The 20,741-nt window shown below is 37.3% G+C and overlaps 1 protein-coding gene across 2 annotated transcripts in view; it reads left to right on the top strand.

Annotated features, from left to right (window-relative positions):
- The first annotated feature begins 3,994 nt into the window (after positions 1-3,994).
- The window catches only part of GLRA2 (glycine receptor alpha 2), a 177,933-nt gene continuing 161,186 nt past the window's right edge, over positions 3,995-20,741 (top strand). For both annotated transcript variants that reach the window (XM_021682428.1, XM_021682425.1), the window contains exons 1-2: positions 3,995-4,062; positions 6,224-6,357. In XM_021682428.1, coding sequence (XP_021538103.1) covers positions 3,995-4,062; positions 6,224-6,357 — 202 coding nt within the window. The remainder of the gene's footprint in view (positions 4,063-6,223; positions 6,358-20,741) is intronic.

The raw sequence follows: 20,741 nt of genomic DNA, 5'->3' as shown, positions 1-20,741 counted from the left end.
GTAGGGGACAAGATGAAGGACAATGTAGGCATGGGCCAGACCACGTGGAACTATTAGGTCACGTTATGTAGTTTTTTTGTTCTACCCAAAGATCAACGGAAAGTCATAGTGTTATTCAGGGGGTATGATATAATCAAATTTTGATTTTTAAACAACCACTCTGGCTAGAGTGTATAGAATGAGGTGGAGGAGGATCAGCTGTTGGTTCAGATAGACAGTAAGGTAACTATTGCTACAATACAAAGAAGAGATAAGGAATGCTCAACTGGGGTTGTGGAAGTTGATATGGAGAAAAGTGGACAGATTTTGGAAACATAGGAGTGATGAAATCAATAGGGGTTGGTGAAGAACTAAATATGGTGGGTGATGGAGAGGGAGTCTTAGAGATGACCGTGGCTTTTGGTTGGCAACAATGAAACAGGCACAGGCACAGTAGAAAAGGAATGTATTTAGAGGAAGTATTAAAAGTTTGATTTTGACATGGGGAATTTGAGGAGCCTTTGAGACATCCAGCAGGAATTGTTTAGGAAGCAATTGGATGTACAGGTCTGGATAGAAATATATATATTTGCATGCCATCTGTGTATGAGGGTAATAGAAGGCATGGATGTGCAAAATATTGTCTAAGAGAGTATAGTATGAGAAGAAGAGAGAACCTAGAATATAGCCTTTAAGAATCTAACTTTTATAAGCCAGGTAGAGTAGGATATGCCTGCCAAGAAGACAGAATGGAGGCAAGCTAGGAGTACACTGCATCACAAAGTCAAGGGAGGAAGTTGCTTCAAGAGAGCAGAATGGTGGTTGCTAGGGACGGAGAAGAGGGGGGAAGTGGGGGAGTTGCTAATCAATGGGTATAAAGTTACAGTGCAAGATGCATAAGTTCTAGAGATCCACTGTACAACATTGTGCCCACAGTTAACAATATTGTATTGCACACTTAAGAATCTGTTGAGAGAATAGATCTCATGTTAAGTGTTGTTACCACAATAAAATAAAACTAATTTTTAAAAAAGAAGGGAAAAGAGACCAATAAGGTTCAGGGCCATGGAAATGTCAAGTACTATGACAACAGAAAAATATCCTTTGGCCTTAGTTACAAGGAATTCATTGTAAGACTTAGTCAGAGCTGTTTCTGTGGATTGATAGAGCTGGAATCCAAATTGGAAAGAGCTGAAAAGTAAAATGAGGAGGCTAGGATGCCTGGCTGTCTCAGTTGGTTAAGCGGTCCGCCTTCAGCTTAGGTCATGATCCTGGAGTCCCGGGATCAAGTCCCGCATCGCATCGGGCTCCCTGCTCAGTGGGGAGTCTGCTTCTCCCTCTGCCCTTCACCCTGCTCATGCGCGCACACGCTCTCTCTCTCTCTCTCTCTCTCAAATAATAAAAATAATATAATAAAAAATCTTTTAAAAATGAGGAGGCTAGACTAGATCCTCTTTAAAGTCCCTTCCAACTTTAAAATAGTAAATGCTGTGATTTCATGCTGCTGGTCAGAGCCTCTCTTTGTCTTAGGTTTCCCTACTCACCTCACTCCTGGTTAATAAAAAGACTCTGCCATTGAAAGAAATGATTTGCAAAGACCGTGTTACTTTAAGCATCATTACAGCCTCAAACAAACTTGGGACAAATCATTCTCTTCTACATTTACATATATATTTTTTCTTTTGAAAAGAATCTTGAGCACAAAAAATTCTTATATGATTTTTCCATAGCATCAATTGAAGAAATATATTTCCAAGAATTGGTTTTATTTTTTGGGTCAGGACTGCAGGGATAAAATCAGGTCTAGAGTTTCCATGTGGATGAATTTGGAAGTGAACAGCTTCGAAGCTGCAGTCCAGGGATGTCTCACACTACACTATACTATTTTCCTTTTAAATTGAATCACCTTTTCTGGGCTTTGAGAGCTAAAAAAACACATCCAAATAATTGATTTTGTATGTAAGCAGAATGCTTGGGCACTTGCTGCTTTTCATCTAAAGAGAGGTTCCTATATTCTCACTGTCTTGGTAGGACAGAAATCTGATAAAAGGTCATATAGACTGTTGCTACTCAAAGTGAGATCGGTGGACCAGCAGCATCAACCTCAGCCAGGAATTTGTTAGAAATGCAGAATCTAAGGCACCACCTCAGACCTACTAGATCAGAATATGCATTTTAACAGGATGCTCAGGTGATTTATATTAACATTAAAAGGTAAAAAGAACTTAGTAATTTTTTTTTCAGAATCTACTTTTTAAAAATATAGAATCTTTTGTTACTCTGCTATGGTATTTAATTAATCCAAGGGCAGATTAGTCGTTTATGGACTAAAAACTAATCCTTTTGTTTTAAAATTAAGACCTGCAGTAGAGTGCCTAGGTGACTAACGAGATATATTTTACAGGCAAATAGTAGGTTACTCACCCAACTCATGGTAGAACACGTATTTTTCATTTCCCCTTACCAGAAGCTGCTAATTATTTGCATTGAACTATTTACTTTTCCTCTTTTAGTAATAATAATATTTGTAAATTTACTTTGAAACAAGATTACCTGTCATGCTTTTGTATAGGATTTATAAACTTTCACTATTTTCTGTCTCCTTAGCCAGTTTAGGAGAACATCTACACTTTATTGCATGGATCTCCCTGGTGATTAACATCTGGAATGGACAGATGAAAACTCAACCCTCAGTCGCACCCTTCCTTTCTGTTTCTTACATGAAGCCCTACGCTAACCTTTAATCAGGGCAGGAAAAGATTGCTACTGCCCCCTGCTGGCCTATTGTATTTTTACTCCTCTACAAATTGACTTGAATAGGATGCCCAAGGATTTTGAGCCACTGAAGAAAGCTCAGCGGAAGGGACTTTCCCTAGTAGAGAGGTAGCGATCCTTTGGGAGCAGGCGGCTAAAATCAAACGAAAACACTCAAGGGGCGAGGAAGGCATAAAGGGCTTCTAAATTAAATTATTGATCCTCATGAACCTTTTTCTGCGCACGGACTTGTCTATGTCAAGAGAATGTCCCTTCCTCTTCAGCACAGGACTCCTCTTTTGCCTCTAGGTTCCACTGACAAGGAGTGAACTACCCACTCCCCTATTATAATTTCAGTACTCCGGATTCTGTTTTCTGCTTCCCCCAATTTCCCTTTCCCACTCCTTAACCGGATTCCCTTTTCTGCTTTAAACTCCCGTTCTGCCCACCCACCGACAGACTCGCATTTCTAGGGGTCAGACCCTAACCTCCTTCATCCTCCTCGTCTACCCTGACCTCTGCTCTCCCCTGATTGTCATCACACCCCCCTTTAGCACCCTTTCCCTGAACAGCAAGCCACTCTTTGCCTTTGAACATCAGGCTTGTCCCCTCTTGAATGCCTCTCCCCGACCCCCGCCCCAAGCGACTGAAAAAGGAAACATGCGCACTTCAGAGCTAGGAGCTGTCCGAGTGCTGAAATTTATAGGCTGGGTAAGATCACGTCTCCCGTCTCTTTCTGTAGCTCTCATTCCAGCACAGGATCTCAGCAATTTTGCCCTCTTCCCCCGTGCCCACTTCAGCGCTCAGAGTCCTTTCTTCTCTCTCATTTACAACTTCTTTTAAAAAGAGAACATTTTCTAGAGAAAAGGGATTTGCCAAACAGAAAGGACATAAAACAAAAGCCACAGCAACCCGACTTCCAGCATGGCATTGTCACCAGCCCCCTTTGCATGGTGATGCGATTAAGGTAGTGGCGTTTTTATTATTCGGGAAAAGCAGCTGGGGAATCCATCAGTTCTAAGGCTTTGTCTTTCCTTGGTTAGCTGATGGTCCTGAGCCCCGGTTTGACCTGACCATGATGCCTAGGACTGGCACTTTTTGTTTTTTCTCAGCAAACTGCACAAACCCAAATCTCTTTTTGATTTTCAAGGAAACTAGATTCCTGCCAGATTTCGAATCTGGACAATAAATAGATACTTTGTCCTAGCTTTTTTCTGGAATCATTTCGGGGATATTTTCCACAAGCATCACAGAAACAGGAATGAACCGGCAGCTAGTGAACATTTTGACAGCCTTGTTTGCATTTTTCTTAGAGACAAACCACTTCAGGTAGGTGAAACGACTTTGCATGCTGATATTTTCCCCATGAAAACTGTTTGAAAGAGAACGTGTCATACATTTTTAATCTATTTTTCTATGCCCTGGACCATATTATTTTAATTTTATAGAGGAGAGTTAGATTTCTTTTGTTCTTTTAAAAGGCGTAATTATGGTGGGAGGGTGGTAAATTTTCACAAAGGCAAGTTTTATGATCCCTAACCCCACTCTATGCATTTCCACACATTTTCACAGGCAATGTGGTATTAAGGAAGTCTAATGAGTTGCATGCTCTTTACATTTCTATATAATGATGATTTTTTTTTTTTTGCTTTCAAATTCTTCTGAAAGTCATTTAAAATGATTATTGGATGCAATGCTTCTCATATGGTGGAAGTGATTGGATTAATTTACAAGAAGCATGCTCATTTTATATAAAATATAAAAGAACCCTAATTCTTAGTCAACTTGAAACTTCTATTGTGTTTCAGCAACTAGATGCATACTATGAGCACTTGTACAATTCAGGAAATTTCTTGAAACATCAAAAATATTTAAAATCTCATTTTACCACTATGTTCCATTGCTCAGTATATTTGGAAACTGAATGACTACCAAAATTTAGTTAATATGACATCTTTGTATTTATCTGTGTATGAGAAATGGGCTATGCATAATTAAAATAAGTGGGAAATCATTATTTCATGTGTGCATTTTCTACCTAGTTTATAAATTATCAAATCAGTTTATACTTCAAAGTATCAGATGATTACCAGTAAGTGAAATAGCCATCCTAATGGCAGAGGTTCTAAGACAGCATAGAGACAGGAGATGTTCATACAACAAAGTGTAGGACTCCTCATTTAATTTTCACCACATTTTATGGTATTTTTTCACAGAACCAAGAGAAATGGAACATATAGCTAATGTTATGAGTACTGGGAAAACCCACTATGTTCCTTTCAGGTTCACACCTACTATGATTAAGAAAAACTATAGGCTGGGTTTCATTAGAAGCATCATCACCATCATCATCATCATCACCTTCATTACCACCACCACCACCATCATAAATAATACTTGATTAATCAGATGAATCTGCATATGGGAATGTGAGTATTTTTAGATAATTGTATCAATTTTTAACTCCTACCAAATGTTTAAATTCTCTTTGCACTTAATACTTTGCATTTAATACTACCTTGAAAAACTGGCAAAAATGTGGTGTTTTCTCAGTGATAGAATTAACAAGATTATTTGTTAAACTACTAAAAACAAAGCTTATAAAATATTATGCTTTAGCGAAGAAATAGACATTCAGTCAACCACTATGTATATTGTGAAAGAATTCATTTCACTACAAACCAAATAGGCTCTTTTTTATAAGTCCTTTAAGGAAAATGAAAGTATGAGAAATTTTCCAGTCAACATTTAGTGTTTTTGATAATGCAGAAAAGAAAATTATTTAGAAGTTCTTTTTCATGAATACTTTACTGGAGAGTGAACAATTTAAATGCTAATATATAAATAACATCTGATAAGGTAATAGAAGTACAGACACACTCATTATTGACCTATTTTAGAATGAAGTTAAATTTCCACGTGAAGCTTTTCTTTTAGGCAATGCATTGAAAATTATTAATAGTTGACAGCAGGAATACAATCTAGCAGGTGAGAAAATAAGCAATGGAATAATTAGTTCACTGTTTACTTTGTTCTGCCCATTGTATTATATATTTCTAATAAAAAGTAGAGGACTTATATTAAGGGCTAAAATGCTGGAAGAATTGTTTAAGAGTCATGGGGGAAAATTTTAAGACAATCACATTTTAGAAATTATCATCTTCATTTCTCTGATGAGTCTAGAAAGAAACAGCTTTAACTATATGTCCATAAAATCTACAACATAAGCTATGCATGTTGTATCATCTTAAACATTTTTATGGCTACAGTTTGGACATATGGGAGATATGACTCAGGATTTCTAACTCTCATCATTTAAAGTTAACTTTAGAGAATGTACAAATTCAGAAGTTGACCAAAGAGTTTGTAATTTTCTTTTTATTCTTACTATCACGTATATTAACAAAACATAATGTCAAACATTCTGTGAACCTTAGTTCTCAGGCAATGAGAATGGAATTGTTGCTAAAAAAGTTAATGATGTGTTTAGGACGGCTTTCTGCAAAGACCATGACTCCAGGTCTGGAAAACAGCCTTCACAGACCCTATCGCCTTCAGATTTCTTGGACAAATTAATGGGAAGGACATCAGGATACGATGCAAGAATCAGGCCAAATTTTAAAGGTAGGTTCCATTTAAATTTATATATTTTTTTGTTTTTTGTTTATTTATTTATTTATTCATGAGAGTCAGAGAGAGAGAGAGAGGCAGAGGCAGAGGGAGAAGCAGGCTCCCTGCCTAGCAAGGAGCCCGATGCAGGACTCGATCCCAGGACCCTGGGATCATGACCTGAGCCGAAGGCAGACGCTTAACCATCTGAGCCACCCAGGCGCCCCCCATTTAAATTTATATTAAGCCTGTGGGAAATCTAGATGTTTGAATAATCTGAAATAAGTTTTAAGGGCTTTTTATTATAAATTGTATAGTATTCATTTCATTTTGGCATTCTTTTGAGCTAGCCAATTTAATAGTTTGAATTTTATATATTGTTTGCCACTTTTGAAAACTTTCCTCATTTGTATTCTATTCCACAAAGAAAACTAATACCAGAGATTATTGCTACATTCCTTATTTTATCTTAAGTGGGAGTGTGACTAGAAATGAATCCAAGAGTAAATGATGGATTTGACTTATATGAGTGTCTACCAGGATTCATACAAGATTCAATGATTATTCAAAATCTTTGGTTTTCGTTTTGAATACCTACTCTCAAAGTGAAGTTTAAATCTCAATATAAAACATGCCATTTTACACACTTTCAGGCCTCTCTCATTTTTCAACATTGTGGCAAGAGACTCTAATTGAAAATATCAGAAATTTTTGGTTTCTTTTTGTTTAAACATTTTAATTGTTTATTTGAAATTGTTTATCTAAAATTAACAAAGATCATAGAATTGTAAAGTGCACATGTCAAAGATGGTGGATACTTTCTTTGTTCAATTAGAAAAAAACCAAAAAGTTTGATGTTTTTGTTTATTTAATGTTATAAAGATGTAATTAATCATCTGTAGAAATTACTTTTTATCTATTTGGTTTATTTTTATACGAAATAAGAACCAATTATTAATGAATGAATTATTTTTGATGGTTTAGTTTTTAAATACATATTTTAAATGACAATTGCATTTTATCTTGTAATTTAACATAATGCATTGTGGAGTGTTTATAATATTTTATAAAAGAAGAATCCTATAATATTCTAGATATTATGTTGTAATTCCATTGCTTTGATTTTGCTTATTAGCGATTTAATTAGATTGCTTTCCTTGAGTTTTGAATAATTTTTATTATTTGCAAATATGAGCATGAAAACTAAATTCTAGAATCATTTCTTCTTTAAATGCTACACCTCTGAATATACCCAGCTAAGGGCACATTTTATAAAGAGCTATGTCATAATTTTGACAAAACAAGTATATCTGATTTATAGAGTATTTTCAAAAGAAACAACAGATCTAAGTTCAAAGCTCAATTTTCCTGAAAACAATTTTCATGCTCATCCTATTTCATACTAATTTTGTGGTCATTGCTTTGGAAGTCAACATTTGAAATAAAATCCTATGAGTAACAAGTTGAGAATGAGCTTTCAATGGGACCACTCATTCCTGTATTTATTCACTTAGTCATTCAATAACTTCTGAGTCTGAACTATATGGGAAATACCAACTACTGCATGCATTGGAAAGTTGAGAGATGAAACAGGTTTGGGTGTTACTGTCAAAAATTTTAATGGGGAGAGTAGATGTTACATGAATAGTTATAAATTAATATACATTATGAGACAGAAATAGTTAAGTAGTTAAGTAACATTAAGAAGTACAGAAAAAAATGCTACAGGATTCCAACAAATGAAGAGATGATTTCCTATTAAGCTATTCATGGGAGGTTTCGTAGAGAAGGCCCAGAGATGGAAAATTGTTTCAAGTTTATGAGCGTCTTATTTAATAGCAGCTATTATTCATTATATTCTAGAAGTCACGTTTCAAAAGGGAAGAAAAATGCAGAGTAATAAAACAAACACCCATGTTGCCATTGCTACTTTAAATGACCACAAAGAATGAGCAATCATTTTCACACAGCTTTTTTTCTGGTTCTTCTGGGGATGTCACCCTTTGGAGATGACATTTCTCATGATTCTAAAGGATAAATAAATGGAGAGAATATCAAGTATAGGAAAGCATGGCCATGTTTTTGAGATCTTTCCACCACTTAAAGACCTGAGCATAGGATGTTTTAAAGACTTATAAAAGGGAAATGGGGTAGATATCCTTTAAGACTTGAACATTAATGGACTTCACTGAGTTTTGTCTCCCACTCCTTTTAACTCTCCACATCAATGAACCCTGATCCTCTTTCATAAATTTTATTTACATGAACCATTTATATCAGATTAATTACCTAACAGCTCCCACAATTCTCTTTATTCAGAGAATCTTAGCTCTTCCTGGATGTAAAACATTCCCCATTATTTTAGAGTAAAATAATTTTAACTCCTAGGTATTCCCATGAAACTTTATATGTCTAATATGGTTCTTTTGCATATTTATGTTTTATCAACCCACCCAACACTGCATCTGAGAAGGCAGGGATATATATATAAAGAGAGTTGTATATATATATATATATATATATATATATATATATATATATATATATAGAGAGAGAGAGAGAGAGAGAGAGAGATTTATATATATATATATAGAGAGAGAGAGAGAGTGTTATATATATTTACACACACACACACACAAATATGCACACATACACAATGTAGGGAAACGAAGTCATTCTTTTCTCCAGAATGAGGAAATAAGGAACAAGATATAGAGGAAAATGTAGATCAGTTATGAAGATTAGTGCTTCCAATTAGTTGTAGTAGAAATTGAGGGTAGGAACTTTTGAGGAACCAACCAGTGGTCACAGTGACTAGCAGAGATGATCTTAGCTGAGCTGAGGAGAAAGAAATAAAAGAGATAATAAGGAACTTGTAACAGTGAGGATACTAGGAAGAACACTATAGTACTTACTGTAACTTAGTATAGTTGATTAGCAATGTACCAATGAGAAATTTTATATAGTAGGTAGAAATGAAGGGTGATTGGGAAATGTGACTGTATCTGGAATAGTGACAGGCACACTGTAAATGCTAAAAAAACAAATTGCTATGATAACAATAAACATGATGATGATGTTGAAAACAACAATAATAATAATTAATAAGAAGACAGAAGGGCAAGATCTGGCCACAAAAATAAAAGCAAGAGTGAAATATGGGCTGTTGAGGTAAAGGAAATGGCTTTTCTAGATGTCTTATTAAATATTAGTTCTCTGTTTTCCTTGCTGCCATACACTGGCAAGGGAAAAGGAAATGCATATGCATAATTTTTCTTATTGGAAGGAATCTTTCCTGCATACTTTCAAGTCAGTAAAATATTTCATGTCTATTCCATATCTCTGATGGACTCTGAAAGATGTCATAATGGACACATATACAAGAAGAAAAATGGACGTAAGCTAGAAAAGGGGACCAGAAATGAATCAGACTTAGGCTCTGTAATTAAGAGCCATTCTTAGAAACTACAGGGAAAAAAATAGCTTTTCTGATGTGCAGAAGCACAAGTGTATAAACAAAGTCATGAGTCAGAGTTGCCAATTGCATTCCATCTGTAAGATCCATAGAGACCTGGGTCGGAACTTGTCAAAACATAAATTTTCAAAATCTTCAGTTCAGATGAAAACACAAGCTATGTCCACTCACAATTACCTGGTTCTGAAACCATGGTAAATATTGATTCTATGTCAACAGAGGGGCCACTTTCCCCACTTGGGTGATTTGTCTCATTGTCAGTCGATTTATCATGGTGTTACTCCTTCATTCTATCAGATATTCCTTTGTCAGTGTTATTGTATCTTGAGAATGCCACTTTAAACATTAAGCTTTTAAGGAGGCCAAATGAAATGCTCAAACCTGGGCAAAGTGCATTAGTTCCAATTCTGTCTCTTTGAAACAAAGCCTTTATCTATTTTAATGAAATTTTCTTTGAAAATAAAATTAACTTAGAGTTATATCCTAAGTTTCATCCCAATGTGAATAAATACATTCCACTATAGCATTCATTTTGGAATAGAATCTGGAATGGATAATGCCAGGAGATAATTATTCACTCCACTTCTTTATGCATGCCATGCACACTAATTTTTTTCTATGTCTGGAGACCTAAATTTGAAAGTGTGATGTGTGACATTAAAACCTACATTTGCATGCAATATGGTTTCCTTCATTTTCTAAGGAGTTATCAGCTCAAGAGGTGTTTCAGATACAAGTAGAAATAGATCCACTTTCAAAAAAACTAGAGGTTCAGTTTTCTCCCCTTGGAAATTCTATTTATTGTCTGTGGCCAAGTGGAACTCAAGCTCAAATGTTGTGCTTGCCAATCCCTGTAGGGGGTGGTTGGAGCACAAATGTCCAGCAGGGACATTTGGAAAGGGTGATTCTCACAGTTAGTGATAATGCAGCCCCAGCATGATCATTTCTTTGATCACCCTGGTAGATGTGGGCATCGGATGTTACTATGGATTCTGAGAAAAAGAACAGAATGCTTGCAAGTATCAGAAGTATTTGACTTGAGTGCAGGAAGTTACAGAAAGAGTGCAGCCATTTTAGAACAAGACAATAGGAGATAAAAGGGGGAAAAGTATTATTGAAATGAAAGGCTGGAGGTAACAAAGGGAAATTTATATATGACAGTTTTGTTCAGAAATGACATTGATGAAGATTTTTGAACATCTGAAATCCATTGGCTGTGTCACAATTTAGCTTTTCTCTGCTTTATGAACACCAACCAACACATTTGTATATACTAGGCTGCTACTATGGGCCTACAAGATGCTTATCTGGGATTTGAGGCGACATCAGGAAGGAGACATCTAATATTCTAATAGACTCTGGCAAAGTATATGTTTTCCATTCCATGATGACAGAGTAGTATAGTGGAAAGAGTCCTAGACATGGATTCAGAAAACCCAAGTTCATGTCCTTTTTTAGAAAAGGTATGTTCACCTCTCCATGCTTTAGGTTTTCTTCTGCCTTTGCCCATTTCATCTGAGTTGTTCTGAGCATCAAATGAGATCATGCATCTGAATAGTTTGTTTTTAACTATTAAGTTTATTGCAAATAATTTAAATTATTACTAGTCCCTCATTTCTCTTTTGTTTTTGCTTTTTTAAAAGATTTTATTTATTTGAGAGAGAGAATGAGAGAGAGAGAGAGAGAGAGAGAGCGCATGCGCATGAGAGGGGGGAGGGTCAGAGGGAGCAGCAGACTCCCCGCTGAGCAGGAAGCCTGATGTGGGACTGGATCCCGGGACTCCAGGATCATGACCTGAGCCGAAGGCAGTCGCTTAACCAACTGAGCCACCCAGGCGCCCCTTCATTTCTCTTTTGTAACTGACACTGATGATATATTGTCAAAGCTAACCCTTTATGGTGGTTGGGGCCTTATAATTGCTTGATTTTTTTTAATGGTAAAAAAAAAAACAAGTCAGAGGGGCGCCTGGGTGGCTCAGTCATTAAGCGTCTGCCTTCGGCTCAGGTCATGATCCCAGGGTTCTGGGATTGAGCCCTGTATCGGGCTCCCTGGTTGGTGAGCCTGCTTCTCCCTCTCCCTCTGCTGCCCCCCCTACTTGTGCTCTCTCTCTCTCTGTCAAATAAATAAATAAAATATTAAAAAAAAAAAAACAAGTCAGAGAAGTTCTAGTACCTTAGAGTTCTGCTGCACTAATCAGAACATAGATGCCATGTGTCTCAGCTGGTTCTCCTTTTATTCGATTGGTGGGAAGATTTCCAACCTGAAAGAGTTATTTCATATTCCTAAATATGAAACAAAGAGGGAGCCATTTGTGGGAAGGAATTATCTTTATTCATTCAAATCCCATCCCTGATTATTTTCTGGGACTCATTTTTAAATGAACTGAGTAAAAGAAAGAACCAATTTTACTTAGTCCTAGAAAGAAGGACCCTAAATTTAACTGAAGATATATGACTGTCATTTCTTATGTATGTTCTTGTCCAGTTACTGCACTTTCAAGGGTCACTGCACAAGCATGCAGAATTGATTTCTTATTTTACAATAAGCATTTTGAAGAGAACATTTGGTCTCTACAACATGGCAGGTTAAGAGCAATAGAAATGGAGGCCCATAATTTCATTTTTGAGAATGTATTGCATTGCTCCTTGGTTGAGTCCAGGTAACTTCGTATCCTTAATTTTCATTACTGAAAGAGCCTAAACATTTTATCCTAAATTCTATAGTGCTTGCTTGTCCATCTTGAAGGACAAGTCAGTACATTTTACTGATAATCTGAGACTTCATTTTTTTAAAAAAGGTAACAGCATTGATATCAGGGTATCCTGGTCCTTAATGAGTGGACATCAGAATGTGTCCAGTTAGGGCGATCAGGTTTAGAGAGAGAGAAAAAAAAATCATCATTTGTTTGTTCTTAGTGGTGTTGAATATTTTTCTTGGTGTGTTGGATACATGTTTGCAATACGGTCTTAAAAATGGAAATATAGTTGATCAAGCCTCATAACAACAAGGTCTTTGGAAGTGTTCTGGGTTCTCTTTGGAGTTAACACCTATGAGGCTGTCCTGACTGTGGCACACAGCATTTGCTCATTGACTTCTTTCTTGAAAGGGCTACTCTGGACACTTGTGAGTGATTGCAGACATTTTTTGCCAGTGAAATGCACTAAAGGAAGGACCTGCACAAAAGGAATAGGTCTCTACGTGGTATTCTTAAGTGAGCAGGACATTTAAAAATAAAGCCACTGGGTTACTCTCTTGGAGTCTAGTCTGGCTAGCCAACCAAGTGTGGTCATGGGGCAAGTAAAAGAGGAAAGCTGGGCACTGCCTTGGACTCATGCCCTAGCTTGTGTACCCACCATTTCCTTATGAACATGAGTATACCAAAAGGTGTCTCTGTTTTCTTAACACATTTATCCAAGAGGGCAAAAGAAAATCCTGGATCAAGTCAAAATATGGAAAGTCAATAGGCAGTTATCACAAATGTGACTGCCTAAGTTTTGTTTGCTTTTTTTTAAAAAAAGATTTTATTTATTTATTTGACAGACAGAGAGAGAGAACAGAAGCAGGGGGAGCAGGCTCCCCATTGAGCAGGGAGCCTGATGCGGGGCTCAATCCCAGGATCCTGGGATCATCACCCGAGCTGAAGGCAGACACTTAACCGACTGAGCCACCTAGGAATCCCCTAAGTTTTGTTTTCGATTTCTTCTTTTTTTTCTAATGGGAGGGGGGCTTATTTTCTTGAGGAAAAATAAGCTACACCTGCCCATGCATTTTCAAAGCAATAGAATAAATCTGTGGCAAGGGAGCATCTATGTGGGCACAAAAAATATTACATGTAATAGTTTTACATCTTTATATTGGAGTCTAAACACACAATTCATTTGTTTGTTCCTCTTAAATAGTGAGTAGTTACTATGTGCCAGGTGCCACATTACTTGCTAAGTATACAGTGGTAAACAAAATTTAAGCTTTTAAATGTCAGTTCTCACCTCACTAAAAACTGGAATATAATTTGTAAATTGAATGCTGTAACATCCAGGACCTCTGCAGGAAAGAAATGGCACACTCCAATGGGGTGTGAGAGAGTAATACACTCTCACAAAAGGAGAGTGTAGTACTCCAGGACTATCAACAATAGACCTGAAGAGGCAAGGGGGGGGAGTGGTTACCAGAAAGTAGAGAATGTGGCTATATAGACAGGCCACCTAATGAGATCTGTGGAGCAATGTAGTCAATCTGTACTGTCCTAGCAGGAAAAAGCTAGAGAATAAATATTCTGACCTCACTTTCCTCCTGTATTTCATTTTCTTGTGGGAGTCTCTCATTGGCCAAATCCAACTAGAAGTCAGAGGGCAAGGGAGCTCAAAGATGCAAACCCAAAAGGTCAGTTTCCCAAGGTACAGAGAAGAACAGGAACGAGAAGAGAGTGTCTCTGGGCGGGAAATGGAAGATAATCAACACAGAGCCAACACAGGAGCAAAGCCATCCGTCAACCTTCAGGTGGTGGAGCAGACATCTCCAAAACTGATAATCAGTTTAGTAAGCCTTCCTTGATTGTCTTGGGAAAGAAGGGAAGTGAGAGAGGGATATTGTTTGGATAAATTATCCCAACAGTAAATGATACCTCCAAAGGCGGAGAAGAGAGAGGAAGATAATGTAAGGTGATAGTTCCTTCTCCTAAACAGACAACTGAAAGAGACACAACCAGTGGACTGGTGTGTGTGTGTGTGTGTGTGAAAGAGAGAGAGAGAGAGAGACAGAGAGAGACAGAGAGAGACAGGGAGACAGAGAGAGAGTGAAAGAGTTTTCTGTGGAGTATATGAAAATAATATAGTTTCCTGGCTATTTAATATGTTTATATGTTTTCCAATACTGTATTGTTGTGCTTGCCCCATGGCAATCCCCTCCAGGCTCCTTATGCTGGGATGTGTTGTGGGCTTAGATTTGAGCACAAGACTTAAGGCCAAGTCTCTTTGGGGCAGCATTTCTGAGACACATTTTTTTCCCTCTGTGCTCTTCTGTTCTACATAGAGCTGTAGAGAGAAGAATAAAAGATTGGGTGGAGGTTAGAAGAGCATGAAGACCAGGAGCAGAGTAGTGTGCATTTCAAAGAAATGGCAAGGCTGAAGGAACAGTTGCTTGTTTTCCACTCCTTGGTGGTTTGATTACTGCACCTGAAATACAGCTACTTATCATGGCAATTCTGCTACTTGAGGAAAATCTCAGAACCACTTTGCCACATAATTTTTCTTTCATTTTTAAAACCCAAGTGTATATAGATGATAATATAATCTACTGTTCCCTGATTTATTTACATTTAAATACTTCAAAATGTTGATTTCTAAGAACCACTTCGTGTCTAAGAAGGCAGTTGAGATTTCTTTCATCAGGCTTTCTCTTAGGAAAAGCATTCTTTGCCCAAAAATGTATTCAGGATCAAGGGGTCAATATATTTAGCTTTGAAACTCAAAGTCTCTGAAAAGTGAATGATACACACATTTGGCAAACCACACTGTAGCAACTCGTTAGATGATGTGATTCAGGATAATTTATAAATACACTGTGCAATGCTCACAATGGAATTCTTATATTTTACTTTTTCCTTTGAGTTAACTCTGGTTTTAGTACTTCAGCATTGTATAGACTATGTGAAGGCAAAGGATTTAGGATTTAATACTAAACCAAATGAGCAACCAACCAGATGTCTTTCTTAAACCACGCTTTTCAGAACACCTGCTCCAGAGCCGCATGAGTCCTGTTAAAAAGGCACATACCTGGGCCCCACACTTCTCCAGCTCTACCTTTCCAGAACTGCTGAATGATGGGATCTTAAAATACTCACTTGAACAAATTCATAAGTCCTCGAAGTTTAAGCACTGCAGGACCAGAATGAGAAAATTTTGTCCCTATATCTTTCTTGTAGTATTTTTCCCAAGATACTGTGTACCAGGGATTGCCTTACCAAATAAAAGCTGGGGGGTGGGGTGGGGAATAGCACAGGAGAAAAAAAAATCTAAACTGAGACTCATGAGGCCTGGTTTGAACTCTAGTTTTGTCAGCTGTAACCTGGAGCATGCCACCTAACCTTTCTAGGATTCATTTTTATCATCTCTAAAAATAAAGAATTTGGGCCAAGATGTCTATGTCACTTCCAACTTTGATAGTCCCTGGTCTTTATATTCTAAATTAAAATTCTGGGGTATGTGCTTTTATAAATTATTAATTCACCCACAGAAGAACTTGGATACATCCAATTTTCCTAGGGAATTGGTCTTTCATCTGAGAAATATTAATTCTGTCCAGATTTTTTTCAGTTTCCCATATCTTATTTCAACTCCCAATATTTCAAGGATGATCATTATTCTATGTGAAGACTCGGGAAACTTATGAGGGGATTACTGAAGAAATCAGCCATTTACAATTTTGTCTTGCTTTCAGTTTAGAGGTAGCAAATTCATGTATAGAGGCTGCTTCTGGGAAAAGTAGCTGCCACGTTTCTTTAGTTCAGCAACTGGTCAAAAATATTTCTCAAAACATTAATCCTACGAAATGTTTTCAGATAAAAGGTTTAAAGTGAAAAAATGGAAAATAAGAATGGGAAATTCTACAAAACAACCTCTGAGAGAGTTCCAATATTCATTAGCATATTAAAAGTTTAGAGAAAACTTGCAGTAAAAATACACAAATAAATATTTTTAAAACTTTTTTTACATAGGCGCTTATCCTATACTTATTTGATCATGGATTTCTTAAATGAGTAACATTCTAGGGAACCAGTATTTCATGGAATACACTTTGGAAAATGTGGTCTTGGTAAAATCCATAAATCTAAACGATTTTTTTTTGCCCTGAAAATTGATGATGATGATGATGATGATGAGAAACCTATGATGCTCTGCTGGAAAGATAATATCCATAAGAGTGAGAATGCCCCTGCATTCAGTAAATGTGGCTTTCATTTTGATACATGGTCAACATTAGCATTCTGATGCCACAAGAGAATTACTGTACAAGTTAAAATATTATTGCAAGCTATTTATCTCTGGCTTCATTTACATGAATAAATGAGCAAACAGTGGCATTTTGAAAAAACAAACATTGAAGACAAAAGAAAAGACATCAGTCAATACAGCAAAATACTTTGATCTGATAATAATCTTCTGTTTTAGTCTTTAAGTTTCTTGAATGCTGAATAACCGATACATATTTAAACAAGTGGCCTTTAACCTTGAACTGAAGATGTTTCTTCAGCAGGCTCTGACAAGGTTTCATGCCTGTATGAAGAATTTCCTTTTGGATCGCCATCTTCTCTTTCAGGCAGTTTTCCAAGATGGATAAATCTTCTGGTTGTACAATTTCCATCCAACTGTTTGTTTAGAATTTTTCCCCCATCACCTCTTTGAAATGAAATTTTTCAAATTTGAATCCATAGTAAAAAAAACCCCCACATTTAACAAATTGAAATTATGCAAGATTTATCTTAAATAACTTGTGTAGATTTACAACCAAGGTCTTCGTTTATTGGCAATAAAATACATTCTAAGTTAGTCTTCTCAAAATTAATCATGTTTCATACTTAGATATGTAAATTCCCAGGAAAAACTATTGAAAATTGTTTTCAATAAAGATGATGCAGAAAGAAACGTCTTTGAAATAATCACTAAATCACTACTTTATTACTAGTTCTTCCCCCATTCTTTCTCTGAGAGAGTTTGTTAAATAACCCAGTATGATTTTTTTCTTCCTGTTTCTTACTCCAGGATCTTAGGAGAATATAGAGAACAAAGTAGGGGGTGGGAAATATTAAAGTTACCTTAGATTTAACCAATGGCTCCTGATCCATGTCACTTACTTCAGACAGTAGGTGAAGATATATTGATAATGGAGCCACTACACATTCTGTATGAGACTAGTCCTTTATTTGAAACATTGCTTCAAGGTATCCACAGTGATGGCATTAGTGTTGCTAACATTCCAGTGTACAACCCACAGATAATGCGATACCAATTTTTAAGCTTTTCTGGTGATTGGGGGTTGGCAGTCTTAGATATACGGCACCTTGGAGAGGAACCAAGTGAAGATTAACAAAGTTATTTAACCTACACACAGTTTGCTTACTCTGTCGTTAAATTTTGTTTTATATAGCCTGGGTGCCTGGCTCAAATTCCTTGCTATCATTTGCTCCTGATGTCATTGCTCCTTCTCCATTTCTAGGAGGCAGACAGTGGCATTAGATATTAAGGGATGAGGAGATGGCTTGGGCTGAATCCTTAGTTACAGAAGTCAGGGAATATGAACAAGAAGATAACATTTTCTCCAGGATTCTGAGATTTGCTTTCAAAATGAAGTATATAGTATCTTCCCAAAATATAAAAATTTAAGAAGAGATCATGCCTCTTTGAAAGGAAATGTCACATAGGCCCAATGCCAGGCCTCGTAAATAGGAAAACTGGCACCAAAATTTCCATTTTTTTCAGGAGGATTTTTGATAGATAAAATGCCACTCTGCTTCTTCTAAAATTTGAGATCATAGCTTGTTAACAAAGTTGCTACACTATTCAGTATTTATTTTCTCTGGAATATCCCTATTTCATTTTCTGGAGTTAATGACTACTCTGTGGCCAGCAGCATACTCAACCTAATCCTTACCAAATTAATCCTATATTAGCAGGCCTATTTTTTTCCAGCTCTCCAAAAATAGGAGGAATTACCCACAGTTTGGGATATGTGTTCCTTTTATTTCCCCCCAAGTACTACCTACATTTCCAATATTCACATTTGTTTATTAGGCACATATGCCTCATTTAAGCTCATCCTTTATTCAAATCTTCTGAACAAATATTCCCACTTAAAACCCAGCAGGTGGCTTCCTGTTCCATAGATCTCCTGATGCCAACCAAGTTTATAAAATGCTGGGCTTTCAGCAAAGTGTATGAATTTGTGACTTGGGGCAAATATCCTAAATCTCATTTAAAAAAAGGATTTCCGGGCGCCTGGGTGGCTCAGATGGTTAAGCGTCTGCCTTCGGCTCAGGTCATGATCCCAGCGTCCTGGGATCGAGTCCCGCATCGGGCTCCCTGCTCCTTGGGAGCCTGCTTCTCCCTCTGCCTCTCTCTCTCTCTCTCTGTCTCTCATGAATAAATAAATAAAATCTTAAAAAAACAAAAATTAAAAAAAAAAAAAAAAGGATTTCCTCAGCAAGAGAACACAGTTATCCCAAGGAAAAAATTCCGCATTTCTACTTGTCAAACAGACTCTGCAAACAGCATAATTACACACACATTTTTTATTTCCTGCCTACTTTTGAAACCGGGTTTGCATAGGGCCCCTGGAGTCTTCCATAGCACCCACTCACCCTAACTGAGTTCATTTAAGAGGTGCCAATGTACAGTTAACAGCAAAATAGCTTAGGTGAAGGAAACTTTGTGGAGCATGGCGGAAGTGGATTGACACATGAAGCTTCCATGATTGAGTTATGAGTCCTCCACCATGGGACCTTTCTCATTCCTCTACACATTAAAAGAAAACTATTATATAAAAATCTGGACCCAGGTGCTAACAATATGTGCCATAATAAACTGTGCATATGTAAAGTCTCCAGTGAGCAAGTATCCCTCAGTGTCCAACGTTTTATATAAATGTCAGAATAAATTATCTGCTTCAGCGATAGAGCAACACAGTTGAGGGTACTAACAAAAAGTGTCCATCAGTGACATCGTGAAATATGCCATATAAATTGCAAAACGACACCTTTGAAAAAAGTTATTTACTGCTGAGGGGTGATGAGGCAGGTGCAAAGAAGGCAAAGAAGTAGAGAATGGATAATAAAAAGATTCTAAAGGCAAGCTAAGATCAGAAATAAACTCCTATACTTTTTTTAGAAAATTCATAGTGCAGCTGCTCTGGGGTGCCTGATTGGCTATATCTTTATCTGAATGCACAGGAAAAGCAAGCTGAGCTGTCACCCAAGGGAGTGTAGAGCTCAAAATACTAGTATCCTCGATGTTCTAGGCCTCTCATGACTCTTGAAATTCTCCTGGGACTTATCATTTCTTTATGCACCTGTGCATGGCTTATAAAGATCTTCATAGTTAGATTTTTGACTACATCTATCTGAGGTTAGATTTCTGAGAAACAGACCCTGTGTGCAAGTAATTTATTAAGGCTAAGTGAGCAGGAGAGACACGTAGGAGAGCGATAAAATCAGAAAAGAACGGGAGGAAACCCAGTATGGGTGTGATCTCAGGCAAAGTCCAACAGAAGGCAGGGTCAACCTGATCCCCAAGGTTTCCGGGGAAACTTCAGTGTAAGCTGTATCCCGGGGTTCTCCTGACTGGAGGCAAGAGAGCAGGAGGCTTTTCATATTCCCCTCTGTCAGTTACTGAGTAAAGACTGCCCTCAGCGTGTACATAGGTGGGTAGGGAGAGTAAATTTCCCAAATGCGTCTATTTCTTTTCAAGTGACCTCCCGTAGCCCCAGGACAGTCCTCTGTGAAAGGGCACAAGTTTTGGCTACTGGAAGCGAAAGCACACTGAGGTAAGAGGCACAAAATGACAAATGGGACCCAAGGAACCTGGGTGGAGAATCAATATTGTCTATTTCAAATGACCATTCCACATTTCCAGCCATGCCCTCCCACTCTGTTCCAGCCTCAATGCCCCGTTTCTTGTTCCTCAAACCTTTTGTCTGTGGTGCTTTGTACTTTCATTTACCTGCACTGTGCCTGCCTTTACAGCAGCCTAATGCCTACTCATCCTACAGACCTCAGCATCAGTATCATTTCCTCCAGAAAGCCTCTGTTCAACTACTAAGTCCATCCTGTCCTTCATGCTCAGTCTATAATCTCTGTTGTGATTAGCTGCTTTCCTGTCTCTCTCACTCCTAGACTAGTTCAAGGAGGCCAGAGATTGGGCTTATCTCATTCTCC

Source organism: Neomonachus schauinslandi, chromosome X (assembly GCF_002201575.2).
Source record: "Neomonachus schauinslandi chromosome X, ASM220157v2, whole genome shotgun sequence".
NCBI lineage: Eukaryota > Metazoa > Chordata > Mammalia > Carnivora > Phocidae > Neomonachus > Neomonachus schauinslandi.
The sequence above is the reverse complement of the archived record's forward strand: the minus strand, read 5'-3'. Positions and strand labels throughout refer to the sequence as shown.